The sequence below is a fragment of the Delphinus delphis genome, chromosome 8, assembly GCF_949987515.2.
Source record: "Delphinus delphis chromosome 8, mDelDel1.2, whole genome shotgun sequence".
NCBI classification, from domain to species: Eukaryota; Metazoa; Chordata; class Mammalia; order Artiodactyla; family Delphinidae; genus Delphinus; species Delphinus delphis.
In genome coordinates, this window is record NC_082690.1 from 50630684 (window position 1) to 50650162 (window position 19479).

At 43.1% G+C, this 19479-nt stretch overlaps 1 protein-coding gene across 1 annotated transcript; it reads left to right on the forward strand.

Moving 5' to 3' along the window:
• The first annotated feature begins 13267 nt into the window (after positions 1–13267).
• Positions 13268–14901, forward strand: FAM181B (family with sequence similarity 181 member B). The gene has a single exon (XM_060017246.1). It carries the CDS (start codon positions 13386–13388, stop codon positions 14658–14660), a length of 1275 nt encoding a protein of 424 aa, XP_059873229.1. The 5' UTR covers positions 13268–13385; the 3' UTR covers positions 14661–14901.
• Positions 14902–19479: the final 4578 nt, after the last annotated feature.

Here is a 19479-nt window from a genome sequence, read left to right on the forward strand (position 1 = left end):
ATTCCTCTTCAAGAAAGTATTCATTGCCCAGCTGCTGCAAGTACACTGAGCTGACAGCCTTCAGGTGTTAACGTGTTCAGGCTTCTTGCTCTTCTAAGCTGAGGCCACCACGCTCTTCTGGAGGTGACTCCATCCGATGACTGGGCAAAGTGGTGATGCACAGGCCTAGCCATTTCTGACTGGTGTATTACTCCTTTACTGAGTCATCTTTACTCCAAACATCCCCTCCGGGCTTGCAGAGAATTTTGTCAGGTCCATGGAACTGTCTGAGGCCCTCCCAGCGGGATTCAGCTTCCTCTTTCCTTTCCTTTTACAGATCTCAGATCTGCATTGCAGTCTGTAAGCTTTCCTTGTCCAATTCCACTTTCTTTCCCTCTTACCTTTCATAAGTGTTACCCCTCAAAAAACTGCTTGCCCTGAAAACTCTATTACTTATAGAACACTTACATCTTTTCCACCCGTGTGGTACTCCCCCTCTTCCCTTTCCCAGTCATCTCAGTACAGTGATAACACAGTTTGGTTAAATTTTCAATGATTATTCTATTATTATGTGAATATTGTTCACAGTTCCTCTACATTTTACTAAAATTTCTTGTACAGCTTTTTGTTTTGCCTGAAGTTAATAATTGCCTTATTTTTGGGGGGATTTATTTTTCTATGTATATTTCACTTTGTGTTTCCCTAAACACATTAACAGAAGGAGAACACCTTCTTATAGAATTTAGAATGCTTTTGATTGCAAAGTAACACCATACCCAACTAAAAGTAGCCTAAAAAAATAGGTTTATTATCTTACTCTTAAAGAAGTCTGGAGTTAGGGAGTTCTGGGGTTGGTTAACTCAGTGACATTATGATATCATTGAGGATTCAGGTGCTTTTCATATTTCTGCTCTGCCAACCTTAGCATGTTGATTTTTTTATTTTGAGGCTTGAATCCTCATGGTTGTAAGATGGCTGCTGCAGCTCCAAGTATCACATATATAACAAAGGCAGGAAGGAGGGCATTCCTTCCTCTCTCTTTCTTTTTTCTCCTTTTATCTCTTTTTAAAATATGTACATGAGGAGGGACTTTCCTAGAATTCCAAGAGTAGATTTCTCTTAATGTCTCATTGGCTGAGATTGGCTCTCATGTCCCTGCTGTAGTTAAAGGGGAGATGCAACTGTCTGTCATTTTCAGCCTCCACAGAGAGAGGTGCGCTCTGTCAGGTAAGAATAAGAATAAGGGGGCTTCCCTGGTGGCGCAGTGGTTGAGAGTCCGCCTGCCGATGCAGGGGACGCGGGTTCGTGCCCCGGTCCGGGAAGATCCCACATGCCGCGGAGCGGCTGGGCCCGTGAGCCATGGCCGCTGAGCCTGCGCGTCTGGAGCCTGTGCTCCGCAACGGGAGAGGCCACAACAGTGAGAGGCCCGCGTACCGCAAAAAAAAAAAAGAATAAGGTTAGGATATTCAAAGCAGCAAGAGTGAGACTTCCCTGGTGGTGCAGTGGTTAAGAATCCACCTGCCAATGCAGGGGACATGGGTTCGAGCCCTGGTCCAAGATGATCCCACATGCCGCAGAGCAACTAAGCCCGTGCGCCACAACTACTGAGCTTGTGCTTTAGAGCCTGCGAGCCACAACTACTGAAGCCCGTGTGCCTAGAGCCCATGCTCTGCAACAAGAGAAGCCACCGCCATGAGAAGCCCGCGCACCGCAAAGAAGAGTAGCCCCAGCTCACCGCAACTAGAGAAAGCCTGCGCACAGCAACAGAGACCCAACATAGCCAAAAATAAATAAATTAAATAAGTACATTTTAAAAAAGTAGCAAGAGTATCTGTCATCTCCTATCATCACTGTCAAATAAATAAGAAAATTGATCACTTCCATTGATTTTTCTTTGCAACATCCCCTCCTTCTCCAGGAATTCTCCATTTTCCTGTTCTAATTTAACTGATCGTCACCATCCAGCCTGCTATATGGCTGTGGTAATACTTCTCTCTGTCACTATCCAGGTAATTCTCTTTGACTCTATCCTGTGATGCATCCCCTGTTTTCTGGATACCATTTTCTTCTGTGTTTTTCATGGAGCACATTATTTAGTGGTCCCTTGAGAAAAGTTTCTTGAAAGGCAATTTCATAAGATATTGTATGTCTGAAAATGTTATCCTATCCTTATGCTTGATGAATCATTGGATTCGGTATAGAATTCTAACTAGGAAATAATTCCTTCTCAGATTTTTAAGGGCATTGCTCCATTTTTTTTTCAAGTTCTGGTGGTGTTAATCAGAGGTCTGATGTTATTATCTTATTTTTATTTTTTGTACATCACATTTATCTCTCTTTAGAGTCCTTTAATATTCTGAAAATGTATAATAATGTGCTTTGGTGTGGATCTTATCGTTGTTTACTAGGCGTTTAATAAATTCTTTTAATCTGGAAATACATATCCTTCAGTCCTACAATATTTACATGTTTTATTTCTTTGATAATATTTTCTACTCCATTTTATCTATTTTTTCCCCCCTGAAATTCCTCTAGGCTTAATTTTGAACGTTTCTTGGACTTCTTATTCATCCTAGGAGATTTCCTTAACTTTATCTTCCGATCCCTTTATTGACTTTTAAAAATATATTACCACAAATTTCCAAGAGTGCTTTCTTATTTTTGATTTACTCCCTTCCTTTTTTTTTGTAGCATCTAATTCTTGTTTCATGGTTGCAATATTTTCTCTTATCTCTTTAATCATTAATCTTATTTTATCTCTGAATTATAATTTATATGGAACTTTTGCTCTTTGCATTGTTAGTTTCCTGTGGGATTATTCCCCCTAATTTTTCGGGGGGGGGGGCTCTCTATTATCCATGTTGGAGGCATTGCCAAAATATTTGATGAACGCTGGATGTGAATTTATATTTAAGATTGGATAGCTATTATAAAAATCTTATTGAAAATCCACCCAGTCTTTCTCTTCTGCTAGTAACCCTTCAGAGAAGACTACTCCAATTTCCTGACTGGGGAGTATGTGACCTGCTGCAAACATTCTAGAAACTGACTGGAAAATGAGGCTGAGGGTCATTATTCATTATTTATAATGTAGAATTTCATTTAATCCCTTTGTTTTCAGTATGGTGTATCATTGCTCACTCTACATTGTACATGGAATCCCCTACGCTAGAACCATTCTGGTTCAATCCCGTAGAAAATAAAATTCTTGTTTTCAACCAAGGGGCTATATGGGATGGCGGAGGGGATCTTGAATTCTAATTGCTTCTTATACAGGCTTTCAACCAATTCTATTTTCCCTCTCCTCACGCTTACTTTCTCAAGTACTGAGGCTTTCCTGGGTTCTGTCGCTCAAATCAGTTAGTTTCCAAATTTCTTTTTTTGCCATGCTTATACAAATTATTTTACTTACAGATGTGTTTATGCCAGCATGTATATTTTATATTTTCATTTGTCTTGTTTACTATATATATTTATAATGTTTTTTACTACTTTTCTCACTAATTTAGTACTACAAAATTGCTTTGAAGCCATTGATCTGCTTTCATAAATTTGAGATATAGATGTAATATATTAATAATAAAGAAAATGGAAATGTAACCAACAAAAACTCTAATGTGTAAATTACATAAACTTGAGGTAAAAACCATATCTATTAACTGACTGATCATGCAGTTTAGCTGGAACAAATGTATGCAGTCTTTGATATACATGTGTAACCATTAGGTTATGATTATAAAGAAATTTTTTTTAAATTTTCTTTAAAAGCCATAATTTTTTTTCTTGTGCTATTGACTCCCTTATTTATTAATAATTTATTTATTATGACCACAAAAAGTGTTCTATTTTATTATATCAATAATGATAATAATATTAAAAAACCCTGACATTAGTAATATAGTCACCATTTACCATGTTACATAGAGTACATGTCAAGCACTGTATTAGGTGTTTACATTGTCTCACTTACATAATTTTTAATTTAAAATTTATAAAATATATGTACACAAAATTGTTTCAGCTTTTTTTCTTTTGAAAACACCAAGCCATCTGGGGATCACCTGAGTGATCACTGGTGACAAGCAGGGGGGAGGAGGGCACAGTTTAGAAAGCACTGACTTAATGATTGTCCAGGGTAAGGAGAATCCTTTGTTGTTGTTGTTGTTTTCCTTTGTTGTTTTTATGCATGTACTGCTTCCTGCCCTGGTTTAGCAATATTCTGGAAAGCCCATAACATTTTTTTTTTTTCCCATAACATTTTTTTAAAAAATTGGACAAATGGCTATTGGTAGGATGCTTTCCAATTGCAAAATGCTTTCGCATTCATTATCTCAGTTGAAGTGGGCAGGGCAGGGATTATCTTGCTTAAGAGATATTTCCAAGGTGTTCAGTTAGAATGAAGGCTTTCTGTTCAGTTGCTTTTAGCAGATTTATTGGAGTGTGGTGCTATTCTTCTATAGTGAAGTTTATTATTTTAAAAATAGCTCATCAAACTTTTTGCATAACAAATCATCCCAAAATGTATTGCCTTAAAACCAAAATTTATGATTTTACATGATGGTATTGGTTGGCAACCTGAGTGGTTCTTTTTTTTTAAATAAATTTATTTATTTATTTTTGGCTGTGTTGGGTCTTCGTTGCTGCACGCGGGCTTTCTCTAGTTGTGGCGAGCGGAGGGCTACTCTTCCTTGTGGTGCGTGGGCTTCTCACGGCAGTGGCTTCTCTTGTTGTGGAGCATGGGCTCTAAGCGCACGGGTTTCAGTAGCTGTGGCACGTGGGCTCAGTAGTTGCGGCACACGGGCTCTAGAGCGCAGGCTCAGTAGTTGTGGCACACGGGCTTAGTTGCTCGGCGGCACGTGGGATCTTCCTGTACCAGGGCTTGAACTTGTGTCCCCTGCCTTGGCAAGCAGATTCTTAACCACTGCTCCACCAGGGAAGCCCAACCTGAGTGGTTCTTTTGCAGGTCTTTCTTGGAACCACTCATGTGGCTTCAGTTATATGATGATTTGACTGGGTTTGGAGGGTGCAGAACAGTCTCACAGGCATGTCTGGCAGTGGTGCTAGCTCTCATCTGGGGCACCTTGATTCTCTTGGGATCGTTCATAGCATGGGATCTTAGTGTTGCGAGAGTGTGAAAGTGGAAGCTGCAAAGCCTCTTATGTTGCATGTTTGCAAAGGTTTGGAATTTGTGCACTGTCTCCAGCATAGATTCAGAGGTGTGGAGAAACAGACTTCTAGCTCATGATGGGAGGAGGGGCAATGTCATACTGCAAAGGGGCTTGGGCCCAGGGATCAGTGATCCGTTAGAGCCGTTATTATAAGGATCAGCCACAGCTGTTGTCTCTGAAGATTGTTCACTCCATTTTACATTTTCCTCCTCATGAGGACGCTTGAGAGAAATACCTGATTGGCTCTAGAACCAAGGATCCTTCTATTTATCCTAAGTGATTGGTTTCCTTTTATGTTTTGGGTAGTGTTAATTATGGTAACTGACCGGATTGCACTTTTTCCATTGGCTCTTAGGAAGATGAGTGCCGAATATGCAATTATTTCACAAGGATATAATATATATTTATAAGGTTTAATCTCATTCTAGGTCCCAGGGCCCACTTAATACTTTACCTTTTTATTTCTTCATGAAATCCTCCTACCTTTTTTCTTTTTAAAATAAGTCTTTTATTTTAGAATAGTCTTAAATTCACAGAAAAATTGCAGAAACAGCACAGAGAGTTCCTATATGTCCTGTACCCAGTTTCCCTACCTATTGTAAGCATCTTACATTACTATGGTACATTTGCTGCAACTAATGAACCAACATTGGTACATCATCATTAACCGAAGTCTATACTTTAGATATCCTTAGTTAACCTAATATCTTTTTGTCTGCTTTGGGATCTCATCTAGGTGACTACATTACAGTTCTGTGTCTTAGGGTCCTCTTGTCTGTGCCAGTTTCTCAGACTTCCCTTGTTTTTGGTGTCCTTGGCAGTGTTGAGGGGTACGGGTCAGACATTTTGTAGAATTCCCCTCAATTGGGATTTGGCTGATTTGTTTTCCTCATGATTAGATGGCAACAATAGGTTTTGGGGAAAACCACATTAGTAAAGTGCCATTCTCATCCCATCAAGGGTATATATTATCAATATGACATCACCGTTGTCAACCTTGATCACCTGGCTGAAGTGGTGTTTGCCAGGTTTCTTTACTATAAAATCACTCTTTTCCCCTTCTTTCCATGCTGTTATTTTTGGAAGAAGGTCGCTATGCACAACTTACACTTAAAGAGTGAGAAGTTATGCTTCATCTCCTTGAGAGCAGAGTATTCATATAAATTATTTGGAATTCCTCTTTATGGGAGATTTATCTATTACCCTCATTTATTTATTCAATCATTTGTTTACGTCAGTATGGACTAATGGATATTTATTTTATTCTTTGTTTCATAATCCAATATTACGTTATTTATTTTGTTGCTTAAATTGTTCCAATTTTGGTCATTGGGAGCTCTTTTAGTTGGCTCCTGTGTCTCTTTGACATAGTGTTTTGAGCACTTCTTTACTTTTCTGGTACTATGAAATGTTCCAGGCTCATCTTTTATATTCCCTACCTCCAGTCCTAGAATCAGCCATTTCTCAAGGAGGTCTACTTCCCCTTATTGGGGAATGGTATTAGGAACCAAAATTTGGGCACTAGTTTGCAGTTTAATTTGTGTTATCTCATCGCATTTTATGTACTCTCATAATTGGTCTATATTTCTTTCTGAAATAAAGTAGAAAAGAATAAATTAATAAACAAGACACAGTTAAAAAGTAGATCCAAACCTTAAATCCAGATCTTTTCTCTCCAGGTCTCATTTTCCTTTGGCATAAACCAAGCCCAACAATATCTCAGATATGGAAAGAAAGAGACATACTACAGAGTTTACATTGTCTCTTGGCTTGACATTTGATAATCCCAGCCCAGTTAGTGTTGTCTCCTACTATTTTCCTATGCATATCCAGGAACACAGAAATCCTCATTACTCACTGAAAATGCCATCCACACTCATTTGAAAAATCAGTATTTTAACTAATATATAATGTATATAAATAAATAGTCAATAAAACATTCTCCTTGTAAAAATGAAAAGATCTTAGCTAAGGACAAGCATTAGAACTAAATTTCCATGCAGTCTATATCGAGTGTTTATTTGTCTTTATGTACTTTGGGAAATTCTGCTCTTCCTGCTGTATTCAAATATCACATTATCCATGTCTCCTTGCCAATTTCCTTTATCCGAGTGGATTTCTCTTTCTATTGAACTCACAGTGATTTGTTTACACCTTATTTTACATGGCTTTGCATTCTGCTGAATATGTGTCTGCACTGTCTACAAAATCATGAATTCCCTGAAGGTAGGACTCTGTGTTATGCATCTTTATGTTCCTGCAAAATCATACCACTTTCTGACGCATAATCTGAGTTCAATAAATGTTTGTTAAATAAATGAAAGAAGGAATGAAATGTAAATTAGTGTATGCCTTATTTTCACAACTACATCAATATTATGAAAGGAGCACCAGACCAGTAGTTAGTAGATCTTGGTTTTACATTGAAGCTATTCATCACAGTGCTATTTGTAATATAAAAGGTCTAGAAAAACCCAAGTAATTTAATCATAACAGAACTGGTTTAGTAAACTATGGTAGACCCACTCAGTGGAATACTACACAACTGTAAAAAAAATGAATGAAGATGTATTGCTGTTAAGTAAAAAAAACAAGGAAGAAGAAAATGTATAATAAAAATATGATTATCTAACAAAGAATGAGGCTGAACCCAAACAAAACAAAACAACAACAAAGATTACCTCTAGGAAGGGGGGAGAAAATTGGGTGGAGGGGACCACAATAGAAGCTAACTCTCTTTGAATATGTCTTGTGATATAGTTTTGACTTTGAAATCATGTGAATTTTTTTTTTTTTTTTTTTTGCGGTACGCGGGCCTCTCAATGTTGTGGTCTCTCCTGTTGCGGAGCACAGGCTCCGGACGCGCAGGCTCAGTGGCCATGGCTCACGGGCCCAGACACTCCGCAGCATGTGGGATCTTCCCGGACCGGGGCACGAACCCGTGTCCCCTGCATCGGCAGGCGGACTCTCAACCACTGCGCCACCAGGGAAGCCCAAAATCATGTAAATTAAAAAAAAATATAAAACAAATTAAAGATTTATAAAGCAATTTTATATAAAGCAAAGTAATACAAATAAACCTAACTGTGTATTGAATTTGGTATAACCACACAGATAGTATTTTTAAAAGTGAATTTAAAACATAGTAATTGGACTGTTCATCACTAGTGGGATATGTTTTGAGGACAAAATAATGGAAAAAGGAGAAAAAATAAGATTCTTTGTAGTAATTATATTATTAATAAGAATATTGGCATTGTTATTTTGAAACCATTATAAATATTATAGCATATATTTTATAGTGTGTGTGTGTGTGTGTGTGTGTGTGTGTGTGAGCACTATAGCATAAAAAAAAACATGAATCTGACCAAGCCCCTATATCTACTCCTCATTTTCAGGAAACACAGGGGCCAGAGAAACATATTAAGTGATACCAGGGAGATGGATGCAATCAACCAAATCCAGAATGTGGGAGAAAATGACAAGGTAATGACCTGTTTCTTCAGTAAACCAATTGCAAAGAAAACAAAAGGTGGGGGCTGATATAGATGAAAAGAGACTTAAGAGACATACCAAACAAATTATTTGCAATTTCTTCCATTGAGGGCTGGATTCTAATTTCTCTCCTCTTGAACTGGCCTTAGTGATTTGTTTGACCAATAGAATGTAGTAAAAATGATGTTCTGGGAATTCTGGAGCTAGATCATAAGAAGCCTGACAGATGCCACATGGGGCCTATTGTAACACTGTCTCTGGGATTCCTGAGCCTCCATGTAAGAAGTCTGAGTACTCTTACACCAGCTACTGGTGGATAGGCCAGCATGTGTAAGCGCAGGTGCAGTCATGTGAATGACGCCATCTTGGATCCTCCAGACTAGCCATTGTCAATGTCACATGGACTAGAAGGATGGAGGAAAGGATGAGAAAGAAAACAAGAGATACATTTTAGGGAGTGTACAATTTGAAAGGCAACATTATTTTGTGATGAAATTGATACTTTATAAATTGTGTGGTGATACTGAGGAATTAATTTGTTTTATTTGAGGTTTGAAAAATAGTGAATGACAAGCAGTTGGTATGGGAAGAGAGAAAGAGAGTAAAAAAAGATGCATAATTATTTCTCCCTTTATGAATGTGCATTCCTGACAGCCCTGAGCACTAAGATTGTCCTGCAGGGAATATGATTAAAGTTACAAAGAGGAAAACAAAATAAGTAAGTCAGCTTTTGATCCTGCTGCTATATTTACCCACAAGAAAGGAGGCAGCTCTCAGGTGGGCCTTTGTCTAAGTAATGTCCTGAAATCCAAGTGTAAAAGAACAATATGAAACCTCAATTCTCCCAAACGGTTTGGGGCAAGTTCAGCCCTTGAGTCCCTGGGGGGCTTGGTTCCCAAGGAGACTAATCCCACTTGCTCAGCATTAAGTATCAGTGGGGCAAAAGAGCTCTAGTTTGGAGCTCTGCAGAGAGGCCCGAGTGCAGGCTGGAGCCAGGTCCCTTGGCCCCATAGGAAGTGAAATGGATTGATGTCAAAACCACTCAAGTGAGCGTGCTTGCTCAGGGTACAGGAGGAGGGGCCTGATGGGCTGGCAGGAGCTGGCCTCTTACTTTGCTGAAGCTCATTCCATCCGAAATAGAGCTCTTCCCCAAAGAAAAGGGGAAAAGCAACTGAGACCTTGAGGTGGGGTCCACATGTGCCATTTAGCTGCACATTGGAAGCACTAAGGATTTATTTTGGTCTCAGTTATAGAGCTATTTCAAGTAGAAGTTGCTCTTTGTTGCCTTCTTATCTATAGTTTTCCATAGACACCATTGCTTTCATATGACCATGTTCCTGCCCGGCTGTTCCCAGAGATACTACTTGTTTGCTTGGCACACTCAAATGTATCATTTAATTCTTAGCTCAAATGGTACCTGTTTATGCAGGCTTCCCCAACTCCTCTGGTCAACTTGAAGGTCTTTTATCCCATCAATTATTGTACCTTTAATTTACTTCTATTAAGAAGTATCACATTATATTACAATGGCTTCTTTGCATGTCTGTCTGTCCACCAGAAAGGGTAGAAATCATGGCTTCTTATCTCTGTATCCACAGTACCAGCACAGTGCTGAGCACATTGTTGGTGTCAGTATCTTTCTGTTGAATGATTAAGTGATTGGATGGATATTTTATGCATAAGGATCAATGTTGTGAATCAGGCTATAGAAATTCTAATCCATGAATGTCTTATATTTGTATACAGAGCTTTATGGTTGACAAAGAACTTCCATTTCCATTATCTCACTGATTTTCACAATAGCCTCATCAAATTGATTCACATGATTATTCCCATTTTATAGATGGGAATATTGAGGTACAGGAGGTTAAGTGAAATTTTATAGTCAGCTGGATAATGAGAGGGTATATTGGACTCCAGTCTCATCTCTGGTTCTAATTTTAGCACTCTCTCTATGATATTACACTGCTTTTTTTCTGTTTCTATAACCTGCAAGTATAGCTGCTCTCTTTCATTTGGAAATAGTCACTCACTTTGTTGGGAGAAAGAACAAATGATGCTGATTTTATAGGGTGATATGTTGGTAAGAAGTAGGTGGAGTCTAAAGAATCAAAAACATGGGCATTTGTTGAGCTGCTTTTTTGTGCCAGGAACTTTCATATATAGCATCTCACAACAACCCTGAGGAGCTGAGATGATCTCCATTGAGCACATAAAACAAGCAAGATTCAGGGGTATTATTTGCCTCTTAGGATGCCTCATTCTCACAAAGACTCTGAGAACAGTTAGGACCACTTCCATTTTTCAGATGAGGAAACTGAGCTTTAGGAAGACAGATTGACTTGTCCAAGGGCACTCACCTAGCAAGTGGCAGGCCAGAATTTGAACCTGTCCTCATCTAATGCCAAATCAATTTTGATGCTCAGAACTCCAATGATCTGGAAACAGACTTTTACATATTAATATTTTCATATTCTATTTATTTTGAATGTGATTATGTGAGGGCTTAGCTAACTCTGTGGGGATTACGAGAGATTTTTCAGACTAAAGATTTCAATTAAATATATTGTCCTCTGCAATCTCGGGATTTGTAAGAGCTACTCAGTTGAAAGAAAGTAAAAAAAAAAAGAGTTAGTGCTCTTGGCTGCCAGACGCAGAGGTCAATGGAATGGTCCTGCCGAAAGGCAAAGGGAAGTGCTGACATCCACATCCGAGGGGGGAGAAACACAACTCAGTGACAAGCCCACACAATTTTCTGAGTGCAAGGTCACCAACAATAAAAAAAACAGTCGAATCATGGAGGACAAAATCTTGTGTGTTACTCAAACGAAAGGTACATTATAATTGAGCCAACTTGAGTTAAAAAAAAGTTTGTTTCAGCATGTTGGCTTGGGAAAAGTACTTCATCTCCCAAATGAAAAGTGTTCATCTGGCCCTTTCCTTTTGGTAAGGCTGTACCTTCAGGGTGCTCAAAAATGGTTTTGCTACATCCTGAAAAATGAGGCTTAAAGAAAAGAGTTTTGAAAGAGATGGTCTAGGGACTTCCCTGGCAGTCCAGTGGTTAAGACTCTGGCTTCCACTGCACACGGCACCCAAAAAAAAAAAGAAAAAAAAGAAAGAAAGAAAGAAAGAAAAAAAGAGATGGTGCCCCGGGTAGACTCTGCACCTAAACTATAATAACTTATTTAGAGAACACTTTATCACACACACAGTATCTTCATGCATGTTACCTCACTTAATCCTCATGAACACCCTCTGACTGAGGTGTTCTATCACATATCACATATTAGATGTTCATGTAAGGAAACATAGTCACCTTTTTGTGTTTTAGAGAAATAAGGGCAAATACTCATCACAGGCTATAGAACAGTCAATAGATAAGGATTTTCCACAGGATGTTTCCTTTAAAGATCACAAGTGCCCTGTGAGGTGGGCAACCTTACCTGCATTTAACATGAGTAAGCTAAGGCAGAGAGAGGTCAGCTGGTTTGCCCGAAGCTATGTACCCATCAGAGCAAGGATTTCAACCTGTCACAGAGCTATTGAGTGGTGAGGCTAAGACCAGAACCCGTCTTTTCTGAATCATCTTTCATGCTCTGCCAAATTACTCATTTCCTCTATCCCAAGAAACTTGCCCAGGTGAAAGTGGGTCTAAATGAACTTCAAGGTGATTCTTGAAATGCAACAGAAGTCCCAAAAGGGCAACTTAAATGGCATGACAGTTAAGGGAGAGGTTCCAGTCCATATTTTGTCCTAAGAGGCTGAGAGTTTTATACACACACAGGGCTGTTTCTCTAAAGCACCAGCTAGCTTAGTGGGAGTGACTTCCTTGCCTCCTGCTGTCTACTGCTAATAAAAGATGGGTCAAGTGCTGGCCTCAGTTTGCTATAAACAATTAACAGGTAGAAGAAAGAGCATCAGAGCTGAGAGTCCTGCAGGAACTCGAGTTAGAATCTTAGGACCAGGGCTAGAGCTTGAAGAGACACTAGTTTCCTTCTCCTATCTGATAGGTGAGGAAGCCGAGAGAGAACATAAGTTTTGTCAAGGGCTTAGGAATGGCTTTGGAGTCAGCCTGGACTGGATATAGCTTTGGCCAACTCACTGAAACTCTCTAAGGCTCAGTTTACTCATTTGTTAGATGGTGATAATAATACTGATACGTACTTTATAGGACTATTGTTCAAAGGTTAAATGAGGAAATGCATGGACAGTGCCTGGCATAAGCAAGCTCCCCGTAGCTGATGGTTACTATTGTTACCAGAGCTGGGACTGAAACCCACGGGTCTGGACTCTTGCCTTCTCAGCCTCATGGAGAGTGCCCAGCGCCAGGGCGTGGTTGTACCGGAGCTGGAGTTTGAGGACGCGCCATCCCATCCTCACGTCTTGTGGTTGGAGCTAGCCAAGAGAAACGCGCGGGGCGAAGGGAAACTAAGGGGTTAAGGCGATGAGCTTGAGAAAGCCCAGAAAACTAGAAAAGCGATCCCCTCACCCCCACCCCCGGCTTAGCCCAGCTAAGTAAGCCCCTCCCCTTCGCCACCGGGGCGGTCGCCGCGCGCTCCCTCCCTCCGCCCCTCGCTTACAAGACCTAATGAGCTCCCCCGGGAGGCCGAGCAGCGAGCCCGGCCCCAAGCGAGGAAGCTGTGCCGCGCGCACAGCGCCAGGGCGGGAGCCGGGCCTGGGCGGCGGGCGGGAAGCGGCCGGGGGCGCACGGGCGGCGCTGCGGGCCGCCCGGGAGCCGCGGCGATGGCAGTCCAGGCGGCGCTCCTCAGCACGCACCCCTTCGTCCCCTTCGGCTTCGGGGGCTCCCCTGACGGGCTGGGAAGCGCCTTCGGAGCCCTGGACAAGGGTTGCTGTTTCGAGGACGAGGAGACCGGGACACCGGCGGGCGCGCTGCTGGCGGGCGCCGAGGGCGGGGACGTGCGCGAGGCCACCCGCGACCTGCTCAGCTTCATTGACTCGGCGTCCAGCAACATCAAGCTGGCGTTGGACAAGCCCGGCAAGTCGAAGCGGAAGGTGAACCACCGCAAGTACCTGCAGAAGCAGATCAAGCGCTGCAGCGGCCTCATGGGCGCCGCGCCCCCGGGCCCGCCCTCCCCGGGCGCCGCCGACACGCCCGCCAAGCGGCCGCTCGCCGCAGCCAGCGCCCAGACGGTCCCGGTCCAGGCCCACGGCAAGGCGGCCCCCCGGCGGGAGGCGTCGCAGGCCGCGGCGGCCGCCAGCCTCCAAAGCCAGAGCCTGGCCGCGCTCTTCGACTCGCTGAGCCACGTCCCTGGGGCAGCAGATCCTGCCGGGGTTGCGGAGGCGGCGCCCGCGGCCGGGCTCGTGGGAGCGGGCGCTGGGGGCGTGGGAGGGGACGCGGCCGGCCCTGCAGGGGGTCCGGCCGTCCCCGGCGCCAGGAAGGTCCCGCTGCGGGCCCGCAACCTGCCCCCGTCCTTCTTCACCGAGCCGTCCCGGGCGGGCGGCGGCGGGTGCGGCCCGTCGGGGCCCGGCGTGAGCTTGGGCGACCTGCAGAAGGGCGCCGAGGCCGCGGAGTTCTTCGAGATGCTGGGGCCCGACTACGGCGCCGGCACCGAGGCGGGCGTCTTGCTCGCCGCGGAGCCTCTCGATGTGCTCCTCACCGGAGCCGCCGTCCTAAGGGGACCCCCGGAGCTGGAGCCCGGCCTCTTTGAGCCGCCACCCGCGATGGGGGGGAGCCTACTGTACCCCGAGCCCTGGAGCGCCCCGGGCGGCCCCACGACCAAGAAGTCACCCCTGGCTGCCCCCCGCGGTGGCTTGACCTTGAACGAGCCCTTGCGTCCCCTGTACCCAGCCGCCGCGGACTCTCCGGGCGGGGACGACGGGCCCGGCCTTTTGGCCTCTTTCACCCCCTTCTTCTCAGACTGCGCTCTGCCCCCGCCGCCCCCGCAGGTGTCCTACGACTACAGCGCGGGCTACAGCCGCACTGCGTACGCCAGCCTTTGGAGACCGGACGGGATTTGGGAAGGGGCGCCCGGGGAGGAGGGGGCGCACCGGGACTGATTGCGCGGTACCCTTCTCCCCCAGTGGAGACTGCTGTGGAGGCGGCCGCCTCTGGGTCTCTCCTAAGCCTAGAGAACGATGGGCAAATGCACGTGGAGTTGAAACGGGATTTTAAAAATTCAGTTAATAAAAGAAACTTAAGAAAAAGAGATGAAGAGAAGTTGGGGGTTGTTTTAATCACAGCCTCGTGTTTAAAAAAAAAAAAAAAAAGCCGTTGGAAGGTTCTTACCGGATCAGACAAGCCAAGAAATCAAGACGGGATTTGGGGAATGGGGTGGGGATGTCGGAAGGGGCAGGAGGTGGTTTCTGTAGCCACCTGTCCCTTCTCCAACTTTTCATCAAAAGGTCAGTGTATTTAGTGTGCTTGCCCCCTCCAAACAGTGCCCTGGTCCCTCCCCTCCCCTGCCCTTAGAGTGCGTTATGAATTAAAGTCTGTATTGAAAAGAATGGAGCAGAGGTATGTTGTTATTGATTTGGGTGTTTTCTTAGAGGACGGTTTCCTGTGTGGTCTCTGCCTTGTTAGGTGAGAGTGTTATTGAGGACGTGAGGCCAGTGGGCACTGCCGACCTCCCCTGTGCTGGTCCCGGGTCTCTGTCACTTTTCCTCCTAGGTTTCTTCAGGCTCCCTTCTTTCTTCCATCTCTTTAACTTTCCCACTCTTATCAGTGCCCTTGTTCACTTTTCTTTCTCTGGCCTCTCATTGCTCTATTTTTTCCTGTGGGCTTTTCTTGCAAATTTCTGATGTAGGAGGCTTAAATTTAGCAAACCTGGGGTCCATTTCTCTCCTTTTCCCATTCTTCAACCACTTTGGGAGGGGGAGACTGGGCAAGTTATAACATCTTTGCATCTAAGTTTCTTTATCTGAGAGGGTGGGGACGACGATATTTCCTCCACTTTTCACTTCTTCACAGCTTGTTGGGTAGCTCAGAGGGAAAATACATAACATGCCTTGAGCACCCCACCCCCAGGCCAGTGCTTGATTGGGTCTGCAGGTATATATACTTTATATACCTATATAAATGTTTTCTACACATGGAAGCCATTAGGACTGTAAGTCCCATGCTCTTTGTTGGTCCATCTATTTGCTTGGTGATTGCACTTTCCCTTACAAGCTGTACACTCTCTCTACCCTCTGTCATTCTGTTCCACTCTGCCCCTCCCCCCCCGTTGGTTTCTGCCTCCCTGTGCTTCCTCACACCCTTATACCCACATTCTCTCCATTAAAGGGCATAGTGAAGGTGTGAAGTTTCCCAAGGAGACTCTCCCAGACTGTCCCCTGGAGTCTGATCCATTCATCAGAGGGAGATTGGGGAAAAATCAGAAATGTTTTAACCAGCCATGAAGTGGCAGCACTCATGGCATATCAGGATCATTGAAGGGCAGAGGAGGAAAGACCGGGTGGGAAGTGAGCCGCTGGAAAGAAAAAAGTGAGCCCTTCAGTGCTGCAGCCTTGCCGGTGAAAATGTCAGGAGAGACCAACACCCAGACAATACGAGATGTTGCCTACTGGTTATGTTGCGGTGGAGAGAGAGCTGCCTCTGTTCAGGCAGCCAAGATAGATTGTAAGAGTATCCACATGTGAGAAAGTTGAAACCCAGCGTTATGCAAAAGATTTTAAAGTCTAGATCAGTGTTTGCCCAAATCAAAAGTACTGCGATCTTTTCAGAAAAGAATTTGGGGAAAAAAACAAGATACTGAGCCATGGCAGACAGCTTTCAATACTATCCCTAAGTCACTTTCTTCTGAATAAAACCTGTCTTAAGAAAGCACCACAAGAAATACAGCAGAGAGTCCTGTTAACTATGAAAAGAACGTTTGCAAGTTTAGAAACTTGGTGTCTATTAAATTGCGAGGTGGTGACAAATGATTAATTCCACTGTGCTAGCAGAATATTATTCAGCAATTATTTAATTTATTGAAATGACTTTATGCTGTTATGATCCTCATTTGAAAAGTGAGGCTCAGACAGGTTAAAATAACTTGTCAAAAGCAAGTAGTGGGTCCAAGATCCAGATCTGTAAGTGTCCTGTCACCGAGACCTGTCTGTTACTTTGCTTCTGCCGTGCTTTGTTAGTGTGTACGGTTTCCAGTCCCCTGCATTACGCTACTAGCAGGGATTCAACATCACCACCATTGACATTTTAGGCAGGTTAATTCTTTGCTGTGGGGACTGCCCTGTGCATAGTAGGATGTCTAGCAGCATCCCTGGCCTCTACCCACTAGATGCCGATAGTACTCCCCTACTTGTGACAATCAAAAATATCTCCATTACCACAAATCCCCTGGGGGGCAAAATTGCTACCAGTTGAAAACTACTATGCTAGACAAATATATAAGCAGCATCTGTGGGGTGCCTGACACTTTCACGTACATGACCTCATTTAATACTTACAAAGGTTTGTGCTTGGGTATTGTTATTATCCTCACTGTTGTAGGTGAAAAGTAAGAAGGGCAAAGGGAGGGGCTAAATCAATCAGCTTAGCTACATCTCATCTCTGCTAATTTACCAGCTATGGACTAGCTAACTGTATTGAAAGGAAGTCTTCCCCTTGGCAAAATTGGATAACTATCCCAAAGGGTTATCATGAGGATTTGGCATAGGGTATGTATAAATGCCCACCACCAGAGAAAGATAGTTCTTAGTACCAGGCAGCCAAGTCTTGGCATTATGTCAAGGTTCCAAACCATCCAGGATGCCAAGAATGTGTGCTTGGCCCCTATGTAGCCTCCAAATTGTCCCATCTCTGATTCCTCTTCTCCCCATGTTGCTTTCCAGTCTGAGCTCATGTATGCCTGACTGTGCCACCTACCACAGTACAGTAAGGAGTGCCCATTAATAATAGTCCTGCCAAAGGCTGAGTATATTTTTTGCTTCCTCTCATGTTTCATTTTCTCCTGAAACCTGTTAAAAAGTATTTTTTTTCTCCTGTCTAGCCACGTACTTGCCCACAGACAAGTCTTTTTAAATGCAATGGTAGATATTTTTCAAGACTGGAAATATGTTATGATATGCTTGTAGTTGTATGACTTTGGACAGGCTGGGGATCTTAGCCTAGCTGGTGATAATAATTACGTTATATGCTGCGTATTCAGGATTCCCCATCTCAGCTGGGCATTCCTGTGTTCTTGGAATGTGTTTTACTGTTTTCTTACATCTCCAAGCCTTTGCTCATCTCCGTTCAAGCCTCAACCCCACCCCTCTCCTCACTCCGCATCCTGACAAGATGGAAAGCATCTGTTGTAATCCCCCTCCATTTCCCATTCCCACTTTCACACATGGGATTTTCTCTCAGGCAGGTGGGACCTTCTCCTACCCTCGGGAGTTAGCATCCTGCCTCTTCTACTTCATGAGGACAAGATGCTGCTCCATCAGTTATCCTTAGCCTCCTATATCTCCAGCCTCATCCTCACTCTTTCCTTTCATTATAGAAATAGGCCTTCAGCATGGTTTAAAAAATAAGAAAGGGGGAATAAAGAGGTGAAAAATTCTCTTGACCCTGTTTCCTTCTCTAGATATTACTCTTATCTTCTTCTCTTTAGAGTTGAGTCTTTCAGAAAAACAATCCACACTTTTTTGCCTCCATCTCACCTGCTATTTAAACCTTAACTATTTTGAGTCCTAAGGTGACCAAACATCCCAGCTTGCACAGGACTGTCCCAGACAGAGTTATTTTGCCTGGAGCAGTGTGTTTGGTAGCAGGCATAGGGGATATTGTGACATGCTTTCAATCATTTGTTCCACCCATAGACTGTGACCAGAATTTTCCTCTGTGAGATTAACAATAACTAGAAGCCCTGTTCTCAATGAATCTAAAATTGAGTTGGACAGTTCAGACTATAGGTACAAGAGATGTTTAGTGCCAATATGAGAGTGAAGAAGCAATACAGGAAAATAATCTGAGGGATGTCACAAAGTACTCGATAGTTTAATTCCTAAATAAATAGTATAGGCAGGTTTTTTTTTTTTTTTGCTTAAAAAATGTGATGTTACTAGAGACATATTCCAGGTTGAGAAACACCATATTTATTTTTTCATAGAATGTGATGGCAGGGATGGAGAGGAGAGAGAAAGAGAGAGACAGAGAGAGAGAGAGAGAGAGAGAGAGAGAGAGAAAGGAGGGAGAATATGTGGCTAGATTCCTGGCAATGGACTCAAGATCCACTTATTACCTAGAATAAATGTTATGAGTTGGATTGTGTTCCCTCAAAAAGACATGTTGAAGTCCTAACTCCCCGGCCCTCAGAATGTGACCTTATTCGGAAATAGGGTCTTACCTAATCAGAGGTTGTCAAGTTGAAATGAGGTCACTAGGGTGGGAGCTACTCCAATATGACTGGTGTCCTTATAAAAAGGAGAAATTTGGACACAGAGACAGACGCAAAGAGAGAAGACAATGTGAAGATACGAAGGGAGAAGACAGCCATGTGACTGAAGTGATGCATCTACAAGCTAAGGAGCGCCAAGGATTGCCCACAAACACCAGAATCTAGAACAGGCAAGGAAGCACCTCTCTCTAGCACCTTCATAGAGACCCTACACCTTGATTTCAGACTGCTAGGCTCCAGAACCGTGAGACAATACATTTCTATTGTTTTAAGCCAATTAATGGCACCTTGTTATAGCAGTCCTAGGAAACTAATAAAGTAATGAACACTATGACAAACAAAATTAAATCCTACTTATTGGGCCACACAGCATTGTTTTTTTTTTTTGCATGCTTAAACAAGACTTATGTAACTATGCCATATTTTATTTCATTTCACTTCATTTCATTTTAGGAAATACTAGGAAAGGGACTCTGAACAGATGTAACACAACC